Genomic DNA, 22,049 nt, shown 5'->3' on the forward strand with positions numbered 1-22,049 from the left:
GCGGGCAGCGATCTCTGGCGGTGCGGCGTCTCAACCCACCGTGACTCTGTTTGGTCTTCTGGGGTTGGAAAACGGGCCGCCCCGGCATGCGAGCCAGGCGTGTGCGCTCCCGGGCAACAGGAGGCCAGTCATTGGTTAACACTGGCGTGTTTTCCGAGGAGCTGGAATGGGAGAGTGGGAAGACGGCAGACTGACGGCTCGCCTGGCTCCAGACTGGCCCGGTGCAGTGGGTGGCATTACTCAGAGTGCGGGGACCTCGCGACTCAAGGCAGGGGATTGTGACAGGCCCGAGGGCGACTGGCAGGGCAAACCCGGACGAGAAAAAAAAAAGACTCTCAGACAGACGGACAGAAATAAAACAGAAAACGCTGGAGAAAAAGAGACTGGCGTGTGAACGTCGCGGCCTGAAGAGCTGGCAGGGAGTCGTCAGCAGACGGACTCAGCGAGAACGGGAACCGGCGTAGCAGAACGTCGGCACCGATTCAGTTTATCCAACCTCTGTGGAAAGGGTACAACACAAAGACATCTGTCTGCATTGACCCCTTTCAGAGGGCGATGCATATAAATATACTTACATATAAACTTCGTTCTGTGTACTTTTAATAGACGGCTAATTTTAGACTTCCCCCATGTTCCCTAAGCTAACCTATTCCAGAAGCAGGCCTCGAACAGATAAACGCCGCAGGTATTTAAAATAACAACTTTTCCATGGGTCGGCAGAGATAAAACAGGGATATATTTGTAATGCTGCGTATCAGTTTCAAAGACACAAAGAGTGCGGAAGGATTATTGTCGTACGTCTGAGACGTAACAGACATTTTCTATCGGCCGCAAGAATGCCCATCACTCTTTGACAACATTAGAGCGAAACCCGCTTTCAGACCCGGGATCCTCCATCAAAGGGGCGGGCAGCGGCGCTCGTGGGCCGCGCAACTGTCGCTACGCGGCACCGGAGGGAGGCTCCGCCACCCAGCGCCCACCCAAACCGCACTTAGAGCCCCATCTGTCACGCGCCGCTAGCCCAACGGCAGCACGATGACACCACAAATCCCGGGTGGCTGGAGGGAGGAGGGCCGGCGTTTTTCATTCTTTTTAGGATGAAACGCTTCCCCCCCCCCCCCGGCGGGCGCACCGCAGAGAGATGGGCCCGGTCCAGGTGCCCTGATCGGAGGAGCGGGGCGGGGCCGCGTGGTGGGGGAGGGGACGGACGAGGAGGTGGAGGAATCGGTTTGGGGGGTGGAGAAGGGTGGAGGTGGAGGTGGAGGAATCGGCTGGGGTGGAGGAGAGTGGAGCAGGGTGGAGGTGGAGGAATCGGCTGGGGTGGAAGAGGAGGGTACGGGGCGGAGGTAGAGGAATCAGTTGGGGTGGAGGAGAAGGGTGCGGGGTGGAGGTAGAGGAATCGGTTGGGGTGGAGGAGAGTGGAGCAGGGTGGAGGTGGAGGAGTCAGTTGGGGTGGAGGAGAAGGGTGCGGGGTGGAGGTAGAGGAATCGGTTGGGGTGGAGGAGAGTGGAGCAGGGTGGAGGTGGAGGAGTCAGTTGGGGTGGAGGAGAAGGGTGCAGGGTGGAGGTGGAGGAATCGGTTGGGGTGGAGCAGGAGGGCGAAGAGAGGAATGCGCCAGGGTGGAGGAGGGGATCAGCGGTGAATGTAAAGGCGGGGTGGGGGATAAGGGGACTCAGGCGCGGAGGTGTGGAGAGAGCACGGCGATACGGGAATGCTGAGAGGACCCTGGCAGGGCGTCTGCAGCGCGCCCGAGGCGCGGAGGAGCGCTCCCATTCGCCCGCGGCCCTTTTCATTCCGCCCTTTCAGAATTACTGGAGCAGGAAGCGGCCCTGCTGAGAATAAAAGCTCTCAAATCCTGGGGGCGGGCTTTTCACGCATGGCAGCCACCCACCCACCCCCACCAAAATTTATACGGCAAGCAGAGTCAAACCCCCTCACCCAGCCCCCCAGCCCCCAGCCCCCAGCCCCAGTCCATGGCGGTATCTAACTCAGACCTGCCGAGTGGAATTACAAGTCCTGGCTCAGCCAGATAACAAATAGATGCTTGTTGCATAGCTGGACAGCGACAGCGTGCCGCAGGTCCCCATTACCCCAGATGCAGTCTGCAGATAGCCGCCCCAGTCAGCTTACAGGCCCCACACTAGGCAGGGGTCAGTTCCAGAGGCAGAGCACGACAAACAAACAAACTTTTGGGGCAGATAAAAATAAAAAAAACCTGGAACAGATGGCGGAAAGAGGAACAAGGCTGGTAATTTCATTTGTGGCTGATGACATACCGCTGAGGTCAGATGTGGGTGAGTGTGAATTTCAGCAGAAAGTGTGGACTATGCCACAACGACCAAGACCTTTAGTCACCCGCGTCTGAGGAGACTTCTGAATGGAGAAATGTGTTCTCTAACCTTATCACACATTATTGGAAAAGTCTCACGGCTGTCATCTCTGCCAGGGGTGTTTGAACAAAGTATTAAACCAGGGGTGCCAATAATTGTGTAACTGGTTTTTTTGGAAATAAAATTTTCATTTATTAATCATTCATAAAGCACACTACTATACCCATGTTGAAATGTCAATAACTGTATTAGTTTAGTTATTGACTTCAGTTTCATTTAGTTTTGTTTAGTTTATGGCACTTTTTGGGCATATTCCAATCATTCTGGAGCCCACTATATTCTAAATGTCGAGCTGGTGTTGTGAAAGAAGCGAAGAAAAAAAAAATGCTGCTGTAATAACATCGACGTCTTGAGGTTTAAGCCACAAGGACGAGACGACTGCTGTGGTCTTCTCTGCTCCAAGGTTTATTTACGTATCGGACCCCGAGCCAACAATCGCCTCCTCTGATTGGCCGGCTTTGCGCATGGGTGTGGTCCCAGGGGCTGGATGTCTTAGTAGCGAGTAACGAGAGAGGCGGGTGAGTGCAGGAGGGCAGCAGGATTGGCTGTAGCAGTCAGAAAGGTGTTTTTCTTTATGATTAACAAGCGTGTTTGTTGTTTCTGATCGCAGACCCCCAGGTCTTGGCACATTCGATTCTCCACCCTGCTGTAAAATACAGCTACGACCAGCTTGAAATTACCAGCTACCAGCTGTTTCAAAACATAAGCTTGAGCTGGTCAAACCATGTTGAGTGTGGAGCTGGTCTGAACTGGTCAACCAGCTGTTTCAAAACATCGAGCTGTTTTTTCAGCAGGGAACATAGCTACACTAAAGAGACTTTTGTCAGTCGATTCTTAAGCCTAATACAACAATCTTTGAAAAGTGCTGGTGCACTGTGAGTGAAGCTGATGTTGAAAAAGAGAGCTACTATGAAACCATTGCAGTCGGAGATGACACACCACAACATTTGTGAAATCGGAGGGGTCACATTGAATGCGTGTCACCTGCTGGGGATTCAGAAGGGAACAGTGTCATCCCTGCTCAATGGTTCCACCCTATGAGGTGACATATCACCGATCCTAATTCAGGACTTCTTCATTTCTCTCAGCTACCACAAATGATGATTTTTGGCTGATTCATTATGTTCCTTGCTTCTCCCGTATGGAGCCGTACAGAGCGCAACATTGAATTACATTTGTCATGACAGTTGTCAGGTGACATTTCTGTCATATGTCATATTATATTTTGTCATATTTCTGAATGTAAAGCAAAATTATTTACCACTGCCCATCTGAACCTGACACAGCATACCATACCTCGAAACCCACGTACAGTCTCCTAACACCTATGCACACATTTCATGTGCATTTCATTTTACATTTTACATTTACATTTGAGTCATTTGGCAGACGCTTTTAATCCAAAGAGACTTACAAATGCATAGGTTCTTCCACAGGTTAAAAATCCATGACTGGCAAAATACGCATGAAGGGCTGTTCTAAACAAAAAGACATTGTAAGTGCAATTTTTTTATTGTTTATTTAGGGTTAGGGTTAGACAAGAGGGATATCGGAAGGGGGGGAGGGGGGGGGACTAAGGTGTAGTCTGAAATTTCATGAACACATTTGAGTTGTTTCAGCTTCGATAGGGACCGGCGTGGTGACGTGAAGCAGGGGCTACTTCGTCGACGCCGATTACCGCAACCACCCGCGGGAGGGCCTCCGAAACCCGGCCTGGGAACGGCCCGCTGCGCTGGCCTCCGGCACGGAGAGAGAACCTCCCCGGGAATAACAGCGCGCACAAGACCACGCGCTTTCCCTGCGCTGGAAGAGGCGGGCTGGGATTGTGCTAAGCGCGGCCGGCGGTGGCAGCATGTCCAGAGCGCGTGGCATGTACATCCCGGCGGGCTGTCATCGCCGCCGCCGTGAGCCCGGGCTAAAAGTAACCCTCTCAGGCCGCCCGTCTGCTGACAGCCTGGCCCCCCGCACCAGGCCCGTCTGCCGCCACAAGCCTCCAGCCTCCATAAATCTTGGGTGGCGGTACGGGCGGCGGAGGCGGGGGCCCAGGGGGTCTCGGGGGGAATCTGGTTCATTGAAATGGATGTCCCCCGCCGCCTCCCTCCCCTTCCTCAGCATCTGAGATCGGCAGAGGAAAGGGTTTAACGATGCGGTCTCAGGGCCGGGGCCCCTGCGGATGGGAAAGGTATACTCCAGTGTCATTGACTCGGGCCCCGGCCAGAGCCAAGTCTCGCTGGGGACGGCAGACAGTGGTCTCAGCACAGGAACACGAGCCAGATCTGACTGGCTGATCTCCCCCACACACACACACCCCACGCATGCAAACACACACACACACACACACACGGACGCAGGCACACACACATGCCCACACACATGTATGCATGGACGCAGGCACACACACGCGTATACATGGACACATGCACACACGAGCTTACACACGCACATACATGCGCATACAAGCTGACACATATGCACACGTGAACACACAGACTGTTGTAAACATACAGGCACATGCGCGCACACACAGACACATACACACAGAGACGCACATATGCACACACACACACACAGACACACACACATGCAAGCACTCACACACACACGGACACATGCACACATGCACACACAGCCAGAAACACGCACTCACACACAGGCAGACATCCCCAACACACACACCTAATGAATAATCGCACAGTTTATCTCACACGCGAAGGAGGCAGGTCACTGCACATTAGACTGTTGAGCAAAATAAAACAGTTGCCAATTCTAGAGAATTGGCTCCGGACTTCACATCAGCAAGCACGGCGTTGTAAAAGTGTGCGCAGAAGAGAGGATAGTTTTAAGGAGAAAGAGATGTAAATAGAGGAGAGTAGGATAGTGCTGACAGAGAGAGGGAAGGGGGGAGGGGGAGAGGGAGCGAGAGGGAGAGAGAGGTACAGGGATACAGACACTGCTGCATGCTCTAAATGTGGCTTGTAGAAGGAAATTCTGAAATTTGATTCTTGGCACCAGACAGGCTGGAGGCAGGCAGCCTGGACAGGGGGTGGGATTGAGGCGGGTGGGGGTGTGGGGGGTGGGGGTTGGTGGGGGGGGTGGAGGCAGGGGCGGGAGGGCAGCGTTACTGGGATCCACATACTTTCCCTGCCGGGTCTTATCTGCTTATAGGCGACTCGGAGCCAAGTTAGCCCCATGACCCCGGGCCACAGACACACTGGAGTTGGCATGGGAACGCAACAAACTCCGACAACACACACAAACAGACACAATGCCTCCGATCGTGGGGACTGGCTCGGCCTCATCGCAACAGCAGGCCGGCCCCAGCCATGGGGGCGCAGCCACTCAATAGCTCTTCCCCAAGAGCGCGAAACACACACTCTCAGGGAGAGAGACACTCATACTCACACATGTAAGAGAAAGTGAAACGCTCAGGGAGAGAGACACTCATACTCACACATGTAAGAGAAAGTGAGACACTCAGAGAGAGAGAGACTCATACTCACACATGTAAGAGAAAGTGAGACGTAGGGCAGAGAGAGACTCATACTCGTACATATAAGAGAAAGTAAGACGTAGGGCAGAGAGAGAGAGACATAGAGTAAGAGAGAGACTGAGAGAGACGCAGAAAGAGTGCGACAGAGTGAAAGAGATACAGAGAGAAAGTTACAGAGTGAGAGAGATACAGAGAGAAAGTTACAGAGTGAAAGAGATACAGAGAGAAAGTTACAGAGTGAGAGAGATACAGAGAGAAAGTCACAGAGTGAGAGAGATAGAGAGAAAGTTAGAGTGAGAGTGAGACACCAAGAGAGAGTGAAAGAGAGACAAACAGATAGATAGACTGAGAGAAAGCGAGATGAATAAACATAAATGTAAGAGAAAGTGAGACATAGGGCAGAGAGAGAGAGAGAGAGAGAGAGAGAGAGAGAGAGAGACATCAGTCACAGTCTACTTGACTGCAAATCAGGCTGTTTACAGCACTCTCAAGACAGATTAAGTGTCAGCTTCGCTGCGTCATGAGTGACATGCCCATGATGTTTCCTCATAACCGCATGGTGCTCATCAAACAGTCCAGATTAAAAACTCAATAACAATATTAAACTCACACAATATTATTTGGGACTCCATTCATTCTTTTTCAACGAAGCACGAAGGCCAATAGTAAAACAATAATAAACTCGCAAGTTCTGATTTATGTGCATTCCATGCTCTGTGTTTTTATCTTTAATTCAATACATACAAGAATATTCTCCACTGCCTGAAAATGCCTGCTCTGATGTGGAGATTGTGAGATTTCAAAAAAGATTTTACCCGAATCCGACACAATGTCATGATAAAAAGGCCGAAAGGCCTTTTGAGATGAATCTGAGAAACGACCAGAAGTGGATCGTTTGATGGCTGCAGGTCTAAAGCGGGGATGTGTGTGGGCAGCCCTGACATGCATTCAAGATATTCAACTTCTTTATGTTCGACATGAACGTTTGCTAACGTTAGCTAACAGTCTGAAAAGGTAATGCGCGGTGAACAAAAATGGCTGCCGATGGCTTCAGGCCATACAATATCCATCATATCATGTCATGTCATGTCAGGACCACTATCAATACCCTCTGTTTAGTGGCGTCCATTTTCATTAAAACAGCATTGGTTCATTTGTGACGTCATTCAGTACACAGCTCAAGCTATGTTTTGAAACAGCTGGTAGCTGGTTGACCAGTTCAGACCAGCTCCATACTCAACATAATTTGACCAGCTCGCTCAAGCTATGTTTTGAAACAGCTGGTAGCTGGTAATTTCAAAATGGTCATAGCTGGATTTTACAACAGGGAAAACATTGTGCCATATAGTGCTGATGTTATAATGTTCACAAAACATTCCGGTAACATTGTGAGAACAGTTTGTGTTAGCGTTTCCAGGGCGGTCGCAGACGGCTCCGCACATCTGCACAGCTGGTGGGGGACATCAGTTCTGACCTCAATGAAATATGGAATACAATAACATATCATAAAAAACTGAAAAAACAACATAAATTTGCAGACATTCATGTGGTCATAAATTATACTTCCAGGAATATTTGCAATTCATTAAGTATAAATCAAAATTAAAGCATGCTTCTACTCTGATGCTATTTATAATTAAAAAGGAAAAAACCCTAATCAGAACAAATAGCTTTCAAATGACCAAATCTATCACAATATACCGAATGGTGACTTTGTCCACCCTCTCCCTTCAAAACCACTGAAACGATCTCAAATACATTCACGACAGTCACGTGGGTTAGTGTTTTGCACTTTTTCCAGGAAGACTGTGCAGGATACACAGACTCTTTTTAACTTTTCTCTCTGTCCAATTTTCATAGGGTCTTTTGGAGCCACAGAACATCAACATGTCGCAGTGCTGGGAACGTGCTCAGTTGCTAAACGTGCCTTAGACCAGGGGCCTCCTGTCCCCACAGAGGCTCAGTCCGGGTCCCCTCCGAGGTCACGTGACCGCTTCCCAGCCCTGCGGCTGTTGGTGCTAATATCAAGGGGGGGGGGGGGGGGTTGGGGAGCAAATTCCCCAACATTGTCTGAGGGCCACATCTGTGGTGCCCTATCCCCCGCTCAGGGAGGGCGGCGTTAGCCCGACGGCAGAAGTCCGAGGCGCCCTCGCGACGTGATCACCGAACGCCCCTGAGGCCTGCCCCGCTAAACTCCACCGCCCTTTTAAAGCGATGTGAGAATCCAGTCTGACTCTCAGCCCGAGAGAGAGGGAGGGGGCCGATGGCGTACAGTCCCTTGTATGTTTAACCTTTCAGAGGGGTCCTGCTGAGTGGAGCAAGGCCTGCCACCTGTTCACTGTAGTGGGGGGCGGGGGGGGTGGGGGGGGTAGGTAAATCTCTCAAGTTTTGATGAGCAGAGACAGCAGTCGCCATGGGGATGCTCCTAGTGAGACAGAAGGGGTGGGGGTGGTGGGGGGTGTTGTCGGCTGCTCCTGTAAGCCTGTTGAAGCCCGGCGCTTTTTCGGTGCCGTCCGGGTCGGTAGCGAGGCAGACGGGGCCGCCCGGCCCCTGGTGACGCCCAGACTCGGGAGCGGCGGGGGCCGACGGCGGGGCCCCGGCTGGCTCTCCCGCCTGGGTGGCTCCAGCGGCGGGCGGCGGACCCCTCTGACACGCTGGAGGTAAATCAGCCGGAGCCTGGGAGGCCCCCGCTCTGTGCGCCATATGCCACGGCAGCGCGCTGACCTCCCCGCTGGCTCCGGGGCCCGACAGTCGCCAGACACTCTCACGCGCCCGTGCCAAAACACGTCTTATTTACCCAGCCCCGCATCAGCTGGCTCCCTTAATGTGACCGCGTGAGTGGGTTGTATTTTCGGAACGCTGACCTCTTTGCCGATGACGTGAAACATATTCTGTAAAACCGCAGTGAAGAAAAGGAGACGTCTTGCTCCTGTGGTCCTGGGGCTGCTCTGGGCAGTATAAGGGAGAGATCGGGTCTGTAGCTCCAGGGTAGAGAGAGAGGGTCTGTAGCTCCAGGGTGAAGAGGTTGGGTCTGTAGCTCCAGGGTGGAGAGAGGGGGTCTGTAGCTCCAGGGTGAAGAGGTTGGGTCTATAGCTCCAGGGTGAGGACAGAGGGTCTGTAGCTCCAGGGTGGAGAGAGGGGGTCTGTAGCTCCAGGGTGGAGAGAGGGGGTCTGTAGCTCCAGGGTGAAGAGGTTGGGTCTATAGCTCCAGGGTGAGGACAGAGGGTCTGTAGCTCCAAGGTGGAGAGAGATGGTCAGTAGCTCCTCGGTGGCCAGAGGGGGTCTGTAGCTCCAGGGTGGAGAGAGGGTCTGTAGCTCCAGGGTGGAGAGAGGGGGTCTGTAGCTCCAGGCTAGAGAGAGGGGGTCTGTAGCTCCAGGGTGAGGACAGAGGGTCTGTAGCTCCAGGGTGGAGAGAGGGGGTCTGTAGCTCCAGGGTGGAGAGAGGGGGTCTGTAGCTCCAGGGTGAGGACAAAGCATCTGTAGCTCCAGGGTGGAGAGAGGGGGTCTGTAGCTCCAGGGTGGAGAGAGGGGGGGTCTGTAGCTCCAAGGTGGAGAGAGATGGTCAGTAGCTCCAGGGTGGAGAGAGGGGGTCTGTAGCTCCAGGGTGGAGAGAGGAGGTCTGTAGCTCCAGGGTAGAGAGAGGGGGTCTGTAGCTCCAGGGTAGAGAGAGGGGGTCTGTAGCTCCAGGGTGGAGAGAGGGGGTCTGTAGCTCCAGGGTGAGGACAGAGGGTCTGTAGCTCCAGGGTGGAGAGGGTGGTGAAGGCCAACACAGGTCAGGGTGTTCCTGGTTGACGTATGTGCTGCTGAGATCTTTGTTTCCCCTAATAAACGGCCTGAGGGAGAACACGTCTCCAGGCTGCCCGGGGGCCTGTTTATTTAGAGTGTTCCGCCATGCCACTCTCCGAGTCGGGCTGCAGATGCCCGCAGCCACATTCCAGTGCGCAACCAGACCAGGAGAGCGCTTTCTGGAAAGTTCCACCATCAAAGGGGAAGCTGGGTATAGCACCGTTGTAGCACGGTGGGCCTAACCCATCACGGCACCTAGAGGGAAACCGATCCCTCCCGAATTCACAAAACACACTGGGCTTTTACTCAAGGAGCGCAGGGGTCAGAGGTCGCGGTGGGGATATACCTGAGAACTGCACTTCGAAATAGTCTGTCAACAGAATAGAGTGGTGCTCCATTCAAGAGCCTGGAAAGAAACCGGAGGAGCCATTATGCATTTACAATAAGGCCAAGAATTTGATGCTGATTTGGTGCAACAAGGTGAATCTCTTTAATGGACTTAATACACTGTCTCAACAGAACACTTCCAGATACGATTTGAAAACACTGAAGACAGAAATGAGTGTGAGATGAAATGCACTTTACCGTAGAGCCCTAAGGGAGCGTGGCAGTGTTATTGCCCTCTGTTTCGACGCCCCACTATAAGGACCAGCGCATACATTTTCTGAATATCACACTGCAACTGGAAATATTTTTGCAGACACTCCCTATCAAGACAACAATATTTATTCATAAGTTTGTATTTTTTCTGCTGGTGAAAATGTACAGCTGCAATCACTGGGGAAAATTATATTTTTTTCTCATTACTTTCACGAACAGCCATTCAGGAAGTCCGGGAAGTCTACACTTAATTTGCATTTAAATTTGTATACATTCCGAATGAAAGGAGAGACATCAGAACTAATCTCGCTTGCAAGGACACTGCAGTCATGCTGTATTTAACAGGCAGCTTTACAACTCAAGATTTCATGTTTTCATTGCCATTCTGCTGTAAAAGAAGCACACAGTTTAATTAAACCGTGTCCAAGTCAAGGGACATTTATAGTATAATGAAATGGCTGAAACAACACACAAGGAAAGGCCTGTTTTCACCTTACAAACCTTACAACTACAAACTGGACATAATCTCCTTGTCTTAATTTGCTGCTCATTACAAAATTTCTAGAGACTTGCAGTAAACTGAGTACAATAATTACCTCAGATATATTCATATATTGTGAACATTAATATTAAAAATGAACTCAACAACGAAACTTAGGACGGTTCAAACAGCAACTTGAGTTTTCAATGTTGGACGGCTCATCTGTTCACTCTCTATCCCGGGTGATTTGAGCTGATGACTCTATAAAAAATAAAATAAAACCAAATGGGTACAGAAGAGCCCAATCCAAACACGCTTTACACTTCAGTCCCATGAGCATTGCCATGATTTTTCCAAGGGGGATTTAATTCAAGCATATTTTATGTGCCTTGTATGTTTTTGCAAGCAGAAGTCAGGGGATTAATGGTTGCCATTAGCCTCTCCCATGATAACCAACTGAATGTGTGGCAGAGTATGTGCACACAAGTAGGGTGTGTGCACTGTACAGCTCACATACAGACAGAACTGTTGCCTGAGAACACAAAACAGAAACTAGGAGTTGGCAGGGGTTACAGATAGGCAACATTTACAAAACCCAGTGACTAATATCCTTGCTTTCTTTCTGAATTTGTCGTCTGAATGGCAAGTGTCTTAATTTTGACAAGTCTACAAATCCATGCTGCGTTTCAGCGCTTCAGGTGATGCTTCATAATTGCTCCATGTGCTTAATGTCTAATTTGGTACATTTAACACTTTTTAGCATGGTAAAGCAACGGAGTTCTGGAGCATTGCCCAAATTTCAGTCAGCGAATGAGGGCAAGAGTGAGAGAGAGAGCAAGAGAGAGAGCTGGACCATGTTTGGTTCTGGGAGCCAGTGAAGTTGGCCTGGGCCTCGAACCGGGTTCCACTGGGAAAAATTCTGATGGTTCTGAAATCAACAACTCCCCCCTCCCCCCCCGCCCCTCCATACCACCATGAACGGTCCCCTTTTGGAATGCACAAAAACCCTCTGAGCTGCCTTCAAAAATAATTAACTGTGATTGTTTCCCGACAAAGCACTTCAAGATGTTTTATGTGAAGTGCCACATCCAGCAACCCCCCCCATCCTGTTGCAGCACAACCCCCCCCCAGGGGCCCATTTATCACGATTACCAATAACAATAATAATTTTAATTTTATTATCAGGGCATTAATAAATGAGATCTCCTGAGGCCATGCTGATGCTGATGAAACGGGGGGAAAGGACCGGTTTTGAATAGATTATTTTCCTTGTTTGCTTTCTTCTTCTTTTTTTCTGAGAATGCAATAAAAGGTGGCTTTTCTCCAACGGTATAATCTATAACCCACAAGAACACTGATAGTCCTCCAGGTGGACGATAGGACTGTTCAAGCTGGATGACACAGATTGAAACTGACAAAGTGCTTACAGAGCCCAACTTGTGGGTTACCATAACAGCGGCTCGGATTACTAATGACCAAAGTCGTGTAGGCTTCTACGGTGATCGGCGAAATAAACAATGCTACGGTCTTTCACACACACACACACACACACACACACAGTGAGAGAGCGAGAGCGAGCATGTGAGAGAAGCTATTTTCCTTTCTTTGACTTTTGTTTACTCCCTCACTGGCATGGTGTTAAGTGGCCTCCTCTACACAAAAGCAGCCCTTGCCAGCCGCTGACATGACCGAGAACCTCAGCGCAGTGACCTCACCACCTCCTCTTTCACCTGAGGAAGAAATGAGCGCTGCCTTGGAACGGCAAGGCCGCCTTTTTCGCACGACTGATTTACCAACACTCCACTCTCCATGTTTTTACAGCCTTCTCCAATGAAGGCTTCAATCGAACTCTGCCAGGACACCCATACAGAGTATGTCCGATGTATGCAGATTGTTTCATTAAAAACAGACCACATCAATAAGAAGTGAAATCAAACATTGCACTCCTCCCGCCTGACGTTGGGTGCTGCACACGCGTGGGGTATATTCGCATTCCTGTGCCAACTTTCTGTCGTTCAGTTCGAGAGAATATCGGCAATGTTGCGGGAAACGGTCACCAGACCAGGGGTCAGAAAGGGGGCGCAGGGTTTTTCGGCCGCCGGCTACCCCGGTGGCTGAAGGCGAACGTTGCGGGAGGAGAGACTGGTGCACCCCGTGGCGCTTCTCCCGCGGGATAACGGATAACGAGGCAGAGACAGGCGAGGAGGCTGACAGCCTGTACCCTGATGGGCCACTGTGAGGCGTCCCTGAGACACCACGGACCACGCTGGAGACTGGAGCCTGGAGTCCTGTGGGATCCTGCCCTTCTAAACACGCGAAGAGCAGACAGCAGTGTACTGCATGTGTAGTGAGTCAGAGAGAGAGAGAGAGAGAGAGAGTAGTATATGTGTGTGGGGCTGTGTGTGTGTGGGTGTGTGTGTGCACGCATAGGCGTGTTCTGAGACTGTGAACATCACTAGAGGCCATGTGTTATAGCCATTCTCATTCAACATACTAAATTAAGATTTAGGTTTTGAGGTATGGCCTTGGATGATTATGATGAATTATTTTGAATGATATTTGACATTTCAGGTGACGTGAGAGGGCAAAGGCTATATGATGTAAGGTGCAGTTGAATTTCTGGTGAGCGGATAATGGGTAGCTTGGTTAAAAGCACTATTTTTACCACACACTTCCTCATCAATTCATATTTTAACACGTTTTTGGCTAAGTTTCACAACAAGGACTAATTTATCACCACTTTTCATTCATCTTTTGTTGCTATAAACGGACAAATTATTTCTGTTAACAGTACCCGAGGGAGAGGCGTGCGTTAATCCAGCCAGGCTTCTGCTTTTTGTTCACAGCATGGAACAAACGGTCGACACACCACGTCTCTCGAAAGCGTGTGACAGAGCCCACTGTCTTCCCAGCTGAGAACCCTGTGCGCGGCAGGAAGCCGACAGCCGAAGAGGAGCCGTCTCATTGTCGCCGGAACGTTCCGCCTGCCACTGCGGCCGCCTTGTGGCGGGGGAACGTCGAGGCAGCAGAAGCCGGAGGGAAGAGCCAGAGACAGAGAGAGGGAGGATGGATGGATGCACGGCGAGGCAGAGCAGCGGGCCCGATTACCGCAGGTCAGGAGGGAAAACAGCTCCGCCATGGAAAGGTTTCAAACTGCTTTCATCGGCTGCCTGAAAACCGTAGGTTTACAAGTGCAAGATGAGCCGGCGCCACCAAAGTATGCTGGCACTGTTCACGGAGCGTAGACGGAGCGCGGAGGACCCCGCCCTGCCGCTACCCAAGAGCGCCTGTTAATGGTGGAGCTTAACGAGGCCCTTGTTTAAAGGCTATCTCAACTAATAAACAAAGCAATAAATGAATACGCACAAGAACCAAATAACGGAATGTCAGACAACAGGCAGTTACAGCTTTAGATGCTGATTTCTCCCCAACTCTTTCTATCCCTGAGATGGCTGCACATTAGCCTCTTACCTACCTGTACGAATAGCACCAAACAACAAACTAGCGGGTAAATAACTCGTTAAAAAAAGCATAGAGCAAAAGATAAAATTAAGGGCTGATTCAGAAAAAGTTTTGTGACTAGAATAGAATAGAATTCACAGTTCTCCACTGATAGCAATGTAGAGTGAGTGCCTTTCTCCATTTGAATACAAGGTCATGACACAGTATTTGCCCCCTTTCTGATTTCCTCTATCGTTGCACTTTGAATGGTTTCAGATCTTTAGACAAAAAAGATAACCTGAGTAAACATTTTTAAATTACTATTTAATTTAATGAAAAAAGTTATCAAACAACCAAATCACCCATGAGAAAATGTAATTACCCCCTTTAACTTAGCCACAATAATTTAGCCACAAGAATTGCTACAAAAACCTTCCTATAATTTGATATCAGCCATTCACATTGATGTGGAGGAATTTAGCCCCCGGTTCTTTGAAAACCAGTCAATTCAGACAAATTGGTAGGTTTTTGAGCATGAACTGCTTGTTTCAGTTCCTGCCACAGCATCTCAATTGGGTTCAAGTAAAGACATTTCTAAGGCTCTGGGACTCCACCAAACCACAATGAGAGCCATTATCTCCAAATGCAAAGCACTTGGAAGAGAGGTGAATCTTCCCAGGAGTGACCAGCCTGCCAAAATGGATTGAAGGGTACAGAAACAACTCATCCAGGAAGTCACAAAAACATGGAAAGAACTGGAAGCCTCTCTAGCCTCAGTGTTCATGACAGTAAGTATGGGAAGGGAGTCATGGGAGAGTAGCAAGGCGGAAACCACTGCTAACCAAGAGAAACACCATGTTCTATGGAGAGCTGAGTCAAAAGTGGAACCTTTTAAAGTTCCCTTATGTAGAGAAAATGCAGCTTTTCATAGTAAGAACATCATACCAGCAGTCAAACATGGTGGTGGTTGTGTGATGGTGTGGAGATGATTCGTTGCTTTGGGACCTGGACGACTTGCCAATGGGTTATAAATAAAGGCAAGACTACATCTGAATGGCTAAAAAATTTTGTTTTGTAGGGACCCAGTCAAAGTCCTGACTTTATCCCAACAGAGATGTGGTGGCAAGACCTGAAACAAGCAGAAACCTACACATTTGTTTTAATTAAAGCAGTTCTGCAAAGAAGAGTGAGATACAATTCCTCCACAGTGATGTGAAAGACCAATATCAAAATATTGGAAGCATTTGGTTGCAATTATTGCTGGTCAATGTGGTACAACCAGTTATTAAGTTGAATTACTGTTTCAGAGAGGTTCTTTGTGTGTTTGATAACTTTTTTCATTAAATGAAATAGCAATTTAGAAAATTTGTTTTGTGTTTACACAGGTTTCCTGTCTAATATTACATTTCGTCCAAAGATCTGAAATCATTATGGAATAATAGAGGAAATCAGGAAGGGGGCAAATACTTTTTCACAGACTTGTATTCCTGGGATGCACATAGAAATATGGAGGGAATTACTCATTTTCTTTCAACTAAATCAATGTCACCCCGAGTTGATAATATATTTATTTGCTTATTTATATAAAACATTGAGACTCCCACTCTCCTTTGCTATTTCTGGTTTTTCTTTCAATTGGGGAGAGCAGAGAGGCTAAGAAAAAAAGCAATTTCAGCTCAGAAGGTGTCGTGCCGAGGGATTAGATGGTGCCACACACCTCGTCTGCACTAATTGATTTTCATTATGATTTCATTTTGATTTGATTAGGGCAGCTGTAATTTTAATGACCGTAAGACACAGCCATTATCCACAAATCAGAACAAATCAGGACGATACATTGGACAATAGTCTCAACTTTCCAGCTGACTAAACAATTCATTACTAAATGTTACTGGCTGGGTCACTACTGTGCCTGCTTTGTCGGCAGTAAATGACGTCTTTCCACTGCTACTCTTCAGTCTGTTTCACTCACATTAAACAATTTTGTCAGCAGATATATATTTGTCCTACCAGTTTCTAATCATATTAATTTAATGTATGATTGAATTCCACGCTTTGGTTCCTTTCTCCGGGTGAGGTATGTCCATTAACCTATATGACACTCACATCCTCTGAATTTAAATTTCTGTGACATTGTCTGATGTGTCTTTTCATTTTTGTATATGTGAACTGGTGAATGCTTTTGTCAAAACCTTTTTCATGGAAAAAGTAATCTCTTTGCTCTTTATACCCAACACAAGCTAATTAGGACTGCTTATGCAATTACCAAGTTTAAATGCTTATTTTCGTGAATTAGTCATAGAGGTTTTGCAGACAAGCCCAAAAAACTAGGCACAATTTACATTTTGCTCTTCCTCTGAAACCAGATGAAATCTTTATTTTTCATGAGGAATAGGTCAACAGGGTCCACAAAGCTTTACAGTAAGCAGTTGACATTAACACTCTGTAGTGTACTGCCTACTTGCGACTAACCCCTGGGGGTCAGACAAACTATAAAGCCAACGGAGAATCTTTGTAAAAAGTTTGTTTTTCACACCATTCTCTGCAAACTCACTGTTGTGCGTGAAAATCCTAGGAGATCAGCAGTTTCTGAAAACCACCCTCGCTGGCACCAACAATCATTTGATCTCAATAATAGCTGAACCTCTTGACCATATCTGCATGCTTGTATCCATTTGGTTGCTGCCACATGATTGGCTGATTCAATATTTGCATTAACATGCTGGTGTACAGGTCTACCTAATAAAGTGCTCACTAACAACAACCAATCACATTCCATCGCCACCACTCAAGTTTCATACTAGTCTGTGATTACACAGTTGCCATATTTCCACAAAAGAAGTATCCATTTTACCAGGTTGAGCTGCAGTGAATACCTACAAAACATTTCAGTGAAACTATCCAGATGATATTATTCCCGGTAAACTAAAACAGTTACATTTTTTGGGTGAATGTTGTGTGTTTAGGTAATGGCAATTGTGACAATGAGGACAGAGAGTGGTACGTTATCCTTACCAGTCCAGACTGAGAGAGCGCCTCCTATAGGATGGAGGTCTGTCCAATGCGTTCTTTTCGGGCTTGGCCTGTCGGTCCTTGAGCGAGAGGCGCTGGGTAAACTTGGAGATGCCAGACTCGGGCCTAGGAGAGAGAGGGGGCACACACACACACACCGTGAGTTCACACTTACAAATGTTGCCTCCTTTTCCACAATCTTACTACAGATGCAAAATCCCCCCCTTTTCATTTCCCTGATGCTGCGTCTGGTTCCTGAGATGAGACTCTACTTTGTAATATTATTGCAGAAGCCCTTCTGGGACCAATCACCAGTTCACTCCATTAAGCATGAATGTGCACCATTTCTGTTGTATCGTGTATTGAATGTAATGGCTTATGGAGATGCAGGATATAACAACCATAAAAAACAAATAAAAGTCTGCATGTAGTATGGGACATCCATAAAATACTTCTGTATTTATGACAGCTAAATTATGTGGATTACAGAAATGTGGAATACAACAGACTTGTTTTCTCCAACCTTCCTCATGCAGCTAGTGGCTACAGATGAAAACAATCTTCAAGCCATAATTTACCCCTTCTGTTACTACCACTAAGGCTACTACTCCTAAGACAAACAACAACAACAACAACTTGTATGTCAGGCTTCAGGACAGAAGGACCAAACGCAGACTCAGGGATAAAATGACAAAACGGCAGGCTTGAATGGACACAAACAGATAAGGCAGGCAGTGGTCAAACTCCAGGAAATGGGTATTACAAGGGTAATCAGGTGCGTAATCGTAATGCTTGGCCAAATGTCCAGAAACAAGATGGCCATCCAAACAAGGTAACAGTACAGAAAACAACAATCCAACAATCCAATGAGCTAGGCAGATTTTGATATCAGGTAATCCAAGAAAACAAACGGAACAGGACTAGACAGGTAAACGGGTCAGGGAGGAGGAGGCTAGAACAAAAGCAAACTACGAATAAACAAAGAACTGAACAAATAGGTAAGTTTAAATACACTGATAAGTGAGTGCTAGGGAACAGATGATGAGACACAGGTGAAAAGAATGAATGAACAGACTACAGACAGCAAACTAGGACATAAGGCACAAAAACACGGCAGGATACAGAAAACGCTAAGACCGGGGAGCACAGAGACAACACAGAAAAAGAAAAAGGAGAAACAACGGAAAAAAGGGCACGGACGTGACAGTGCAGCAGTCCCTAAACGCTCTTCCCAAAGAGCCAGAGAAACAAGAACCTCCAGACACATCGTATCGCGTTATTCACACCTAATTAAACCAATGCATTTGTTTCCATTTGAATAAGGAAGAATCACGGAGCCCCACACATGACTCACACAGGCCCCCCAGCCAAGAAAAGTTTGGGTCTCCGTGGAGAGCCGTGTTTGGGTCGGGGGCCCGACGGGGGCCGACGGGGGGCTGCCGTGCGACCCGCGGTGACGGGGCCGGGGTGGCGGGACACGCTCCATCAAGGTGAGCCGCAGAGCCGGAGCCTGTTATTACAGTCTGAGCCCCGGCCGTCTGCTTTCCCTCACTCTAATTCCTCACTTTCGCCGATTGCATCATGAGCTAAAACCATCCTATCAGGAATCGCAGTGGAAAATACGCGGCAAATGGCCCTCGTTTGGAAGAAATGCCAACGCCGGGAGACTGAGGCGCGTCAGAATGAGCTCGTTATCCTTGGATATCTTTGGATGTAGGTGGATATCATGTTCTGAAACATGCTCATATAAATGCTATTACAGGAATATAATATAAAAAGCTGAATGATGCTTGTGAAATTGCAAGTGGAGGAGAAATTCTAAAAACAATTTTTGGTATACATTTTAATAGGTAATATTATGCGTCTCACCCATGGGATTCAATTTGACAGGTATGTCTTAATTTCATGTGCAGTAGAGATATCGAAGAATAAGTAGAAGCAGTAGCAGCATGATGAAATAGCACAGTGTGACAGGAGTCAGGAGAGAGGACTAATCTCCTTCAAGGGTAAAAGTCATATATTGATCAGTCAGTCGGCCTGCTAGCCTGCTGAGATTCAGAAACCAAAGGGTAGACTGTTCTGCACTGCATAATCAAACAGAGCAAAGAGATGAAATGATAATGCAGGATAAATGCTCAGGTCAAATGAGCACTCATTGGAACTGGCTTCCCAGAGGCTTGAGAACATCTTGAATGACAGTGTTCGGTTAGTTCCATTAATTGGTTACTGAAGCAAATCTTGTTCACTGAAGCCTTCACTAATGGCCTACTATTCATTATACAAAAGTTTGTTCCAACCATACATTCTGACTGAGGCTGAGAGACATTCGAAAGAGTGACATTTCATAAATCACTCCTAACTTAACCAAACCGCTATGTTCACATTCGTTTGATTCATTGTACATAGATACATACATAACCTAGCAACATTTCAGAAGAGCTCCATTCTGTCCTTGTGTACGTGTGTGAACCTTGAACCTATCATTATATTGTTCTTTAAGTTTTGTTTTTTAAAACTGTATTGGGTAAACTGTAGTATAATTGCAATGATACACTCAAAGGTGTGACTTATGAGATAATGTCACTGTTGTGTTGATCTACTGTATGGCACTCAGCCTTCTGCCTGACATTATCTGATGGCAACTCATTCCTTCTTGTGTATTATTGCATAATTGTACGGGTGACACTCGTGGAAAAGAATCACGTGTTCCAAAGGCGTCCAGCAAGGATAGATTTAGAAATGAAATCAAGAAATTTCAATTTAGCAGAATGCAGTGGAAAAACCCTGAGCGCGGTTTGTGTGGGATGAATATTTGAGCGTTTCGCTGCAGTTTGATCCAGAGGGCTCCAGGCCTGGCGGTCCGGGGTGAGCAGTGGATTAAGAGAGCTTAGCCCCCAGCAGGCTGGGAACCACATCACTGCTCCCCCCAACCCACCCAGCGGCCCAGCTTGGCCCGGACCCAGACCCCAGTGACAGGGGTGGTCCAAGCCTGGTCCCGCAGAACCGACGCCCTGACAGAGCCTGCCGGCGCGGCTCCAAACCCCCCTCTGTGGAGTGGAGGCTGCGTCACCTCTACCTGAGGGACGGACCTGGGGCTCCTGGGAATTGGAGTGCAGCCTGGACCCTATATCGGTCCGTGAGTGTTTTGCGCCGTCTCCGTTGCGGAGCTCGGCTCGTGAGCAGAGGAGCCTGTATCGCCACGCACAACCCCGCCCAATCCTCCTCCCTGCCAGTTCCCTAATAATACCCCTCCATAACCGACTCCAGATCGCCTTTTGATTTAAGGAACAAAAAGCATATTTTCCGACATGAATCATGTGAAAAAGTGTCAAATGAACCTCAGATGGCAGTCTAATTGATGGGAGATTAAGCCTGGCTGAGGTTCTCTTGTAAAGTGTTAAATCTGATTAGTGCCGCCACCACACATTTTCCACCCCCCACAACCCCCCCCCCACCCCACCCCACAACCCCCCCTCCCCACAACCCCCTGATAAAAATATAAAGCCACACCGGTGTATTTTGCGCACAGAGAAAAGAGTAAAAATAAATAGAAAAGAGTAAAAAAAAAAAAAAAAAGAACTGGGCCAGGCTACGCAGCCAGGTGGTGATGCAAGACCCATTGCGATGTCATTCTGTAGTCCTGCAGGTCTTGAGTGTAGGCTAAGATAGCAACAGATCTGGAAGTGGTGGTGTTCGCACCTAATAATACTTATATTGCTCTTTATCCTGATGAGGATACACGCTACATGTGTGAGCGATGACAGCATCATGCAGCACACAGCGCTGAGGCCTCCTCGGGCTGAGGGACAGGTGCTGCCGCCCCGGCTCCCGCCAACGCCCTCGCTCGCTCCCGCGCTGCTTAAGGAACTGCGCGGGAATGCCGAGAGGACCGTCGCGGGTCTCGAGGGGGGACGTGGAAAAATAAACACCTCGGGCTGAAGACCCCGGGGGCGAGCGGGATGAGAGAGATGGGGGGGGGGGGGGGCGAGGTGTGGGGGGTGCAGGGGGACGATGACACTCCTCTGGTGTGTTAATGCGGGCGCGGTGCCAGGGACGCTATCTGGTTACCGGGCTCCCTCACCCCTGCAGCTGTCGCGCATGACATCAGTCGTGATGGGAGGTGCGTGATGTAAGCCTGTTCACTCGGCCAGCGCGGACCGGGCACGCTCTACGTGGGAAAGCAGGAGGGATGGCCCAGAAGCGGGGGTCTCCACCCAGCCTAACTGTAGCAGCAGCCAGGTGCACTGGGTAAAAGCCTCCAGGCTCCAAGGCTAACTCTCCCCAGTAACAGGTCTGGCTATTTGCTTACCCTCAGCTATCACCATTTTATCCTTTTTTGTTTCTCAAACGTAAGCTACTGGCAGACACTGAAAAGCTATTGGTCTGGCTTTCTGGCTCTTTCTGTGTCAGGTTTTACACACACACACAACCAAACCAAAGTCAAATACATCATTGTTTAGGATTAAAATTCTTTTTGATGCTTTACAGGGCTTGTTTGGTGGAATTCACTCAAAATCTTCTGATCCTCTTGGTTGGCTGAAGTGCAGCAGGAAAGATCAATGGACCACAGAAATGTATTTGAATCCAAGACCCAGGTCTGACACACACACACATACCTGCATGAAACGTGACTCAGATTTCTGATTCCCCAGCAAGAAGCTACATTATTTTCCCCCTTTTTTTCCCTTTTCCATGAGAACAACAGAGGCTTTGCCAAGATCTAAGAAACATTTCAGAGGAAGAGACATGGCAAACTGAAAATACTGCCATCATATCTTTATAGTGGCAGCAGTAGAGCAATAACACAGCCATAACTATTCACCGCTTTGCCAGGGCAACGATCCCACGT

At 48.4% G+C, this 22,049-nt stretch overlaps 1 protein-coding gene across 1 annotated transcript in view; it reads right to left on the reverse strand.

The window, feature by feature from the left end:
* Positions 1 to 22,049, reverse strand: part of LOC133121256 (ankyrin repeat and fibronectin type-III domain-containing protein 1) — a 161,234-nt gene that overhangs the window by 28,109 nt on the left and 111,076 nt on the right. The window contains exon 5 of the mRNA XM_061230462.1: positions 17,204 to 17,326. Within this exon, the coding sequence (XP_061086446.1) occupies positions 17,204 to 17,326 (123 nt within the window). The remainder of the gene's footprint in view (positions 1 to 17,203; positions 17,327 to 22,049) is intronic.

Source organism: Conger conger, chromosome 2 (genome assembly GCF_963514075.1).
Source record: "Conger conger chromosome 2, fConCon1.1, whole genome shotgun sequence".
Lineage (NCBI taxonomy): Eukaryota > Metazoa > Chordata > Actinopteri > Anguilliformes > Congridae > Conger > Conger conger.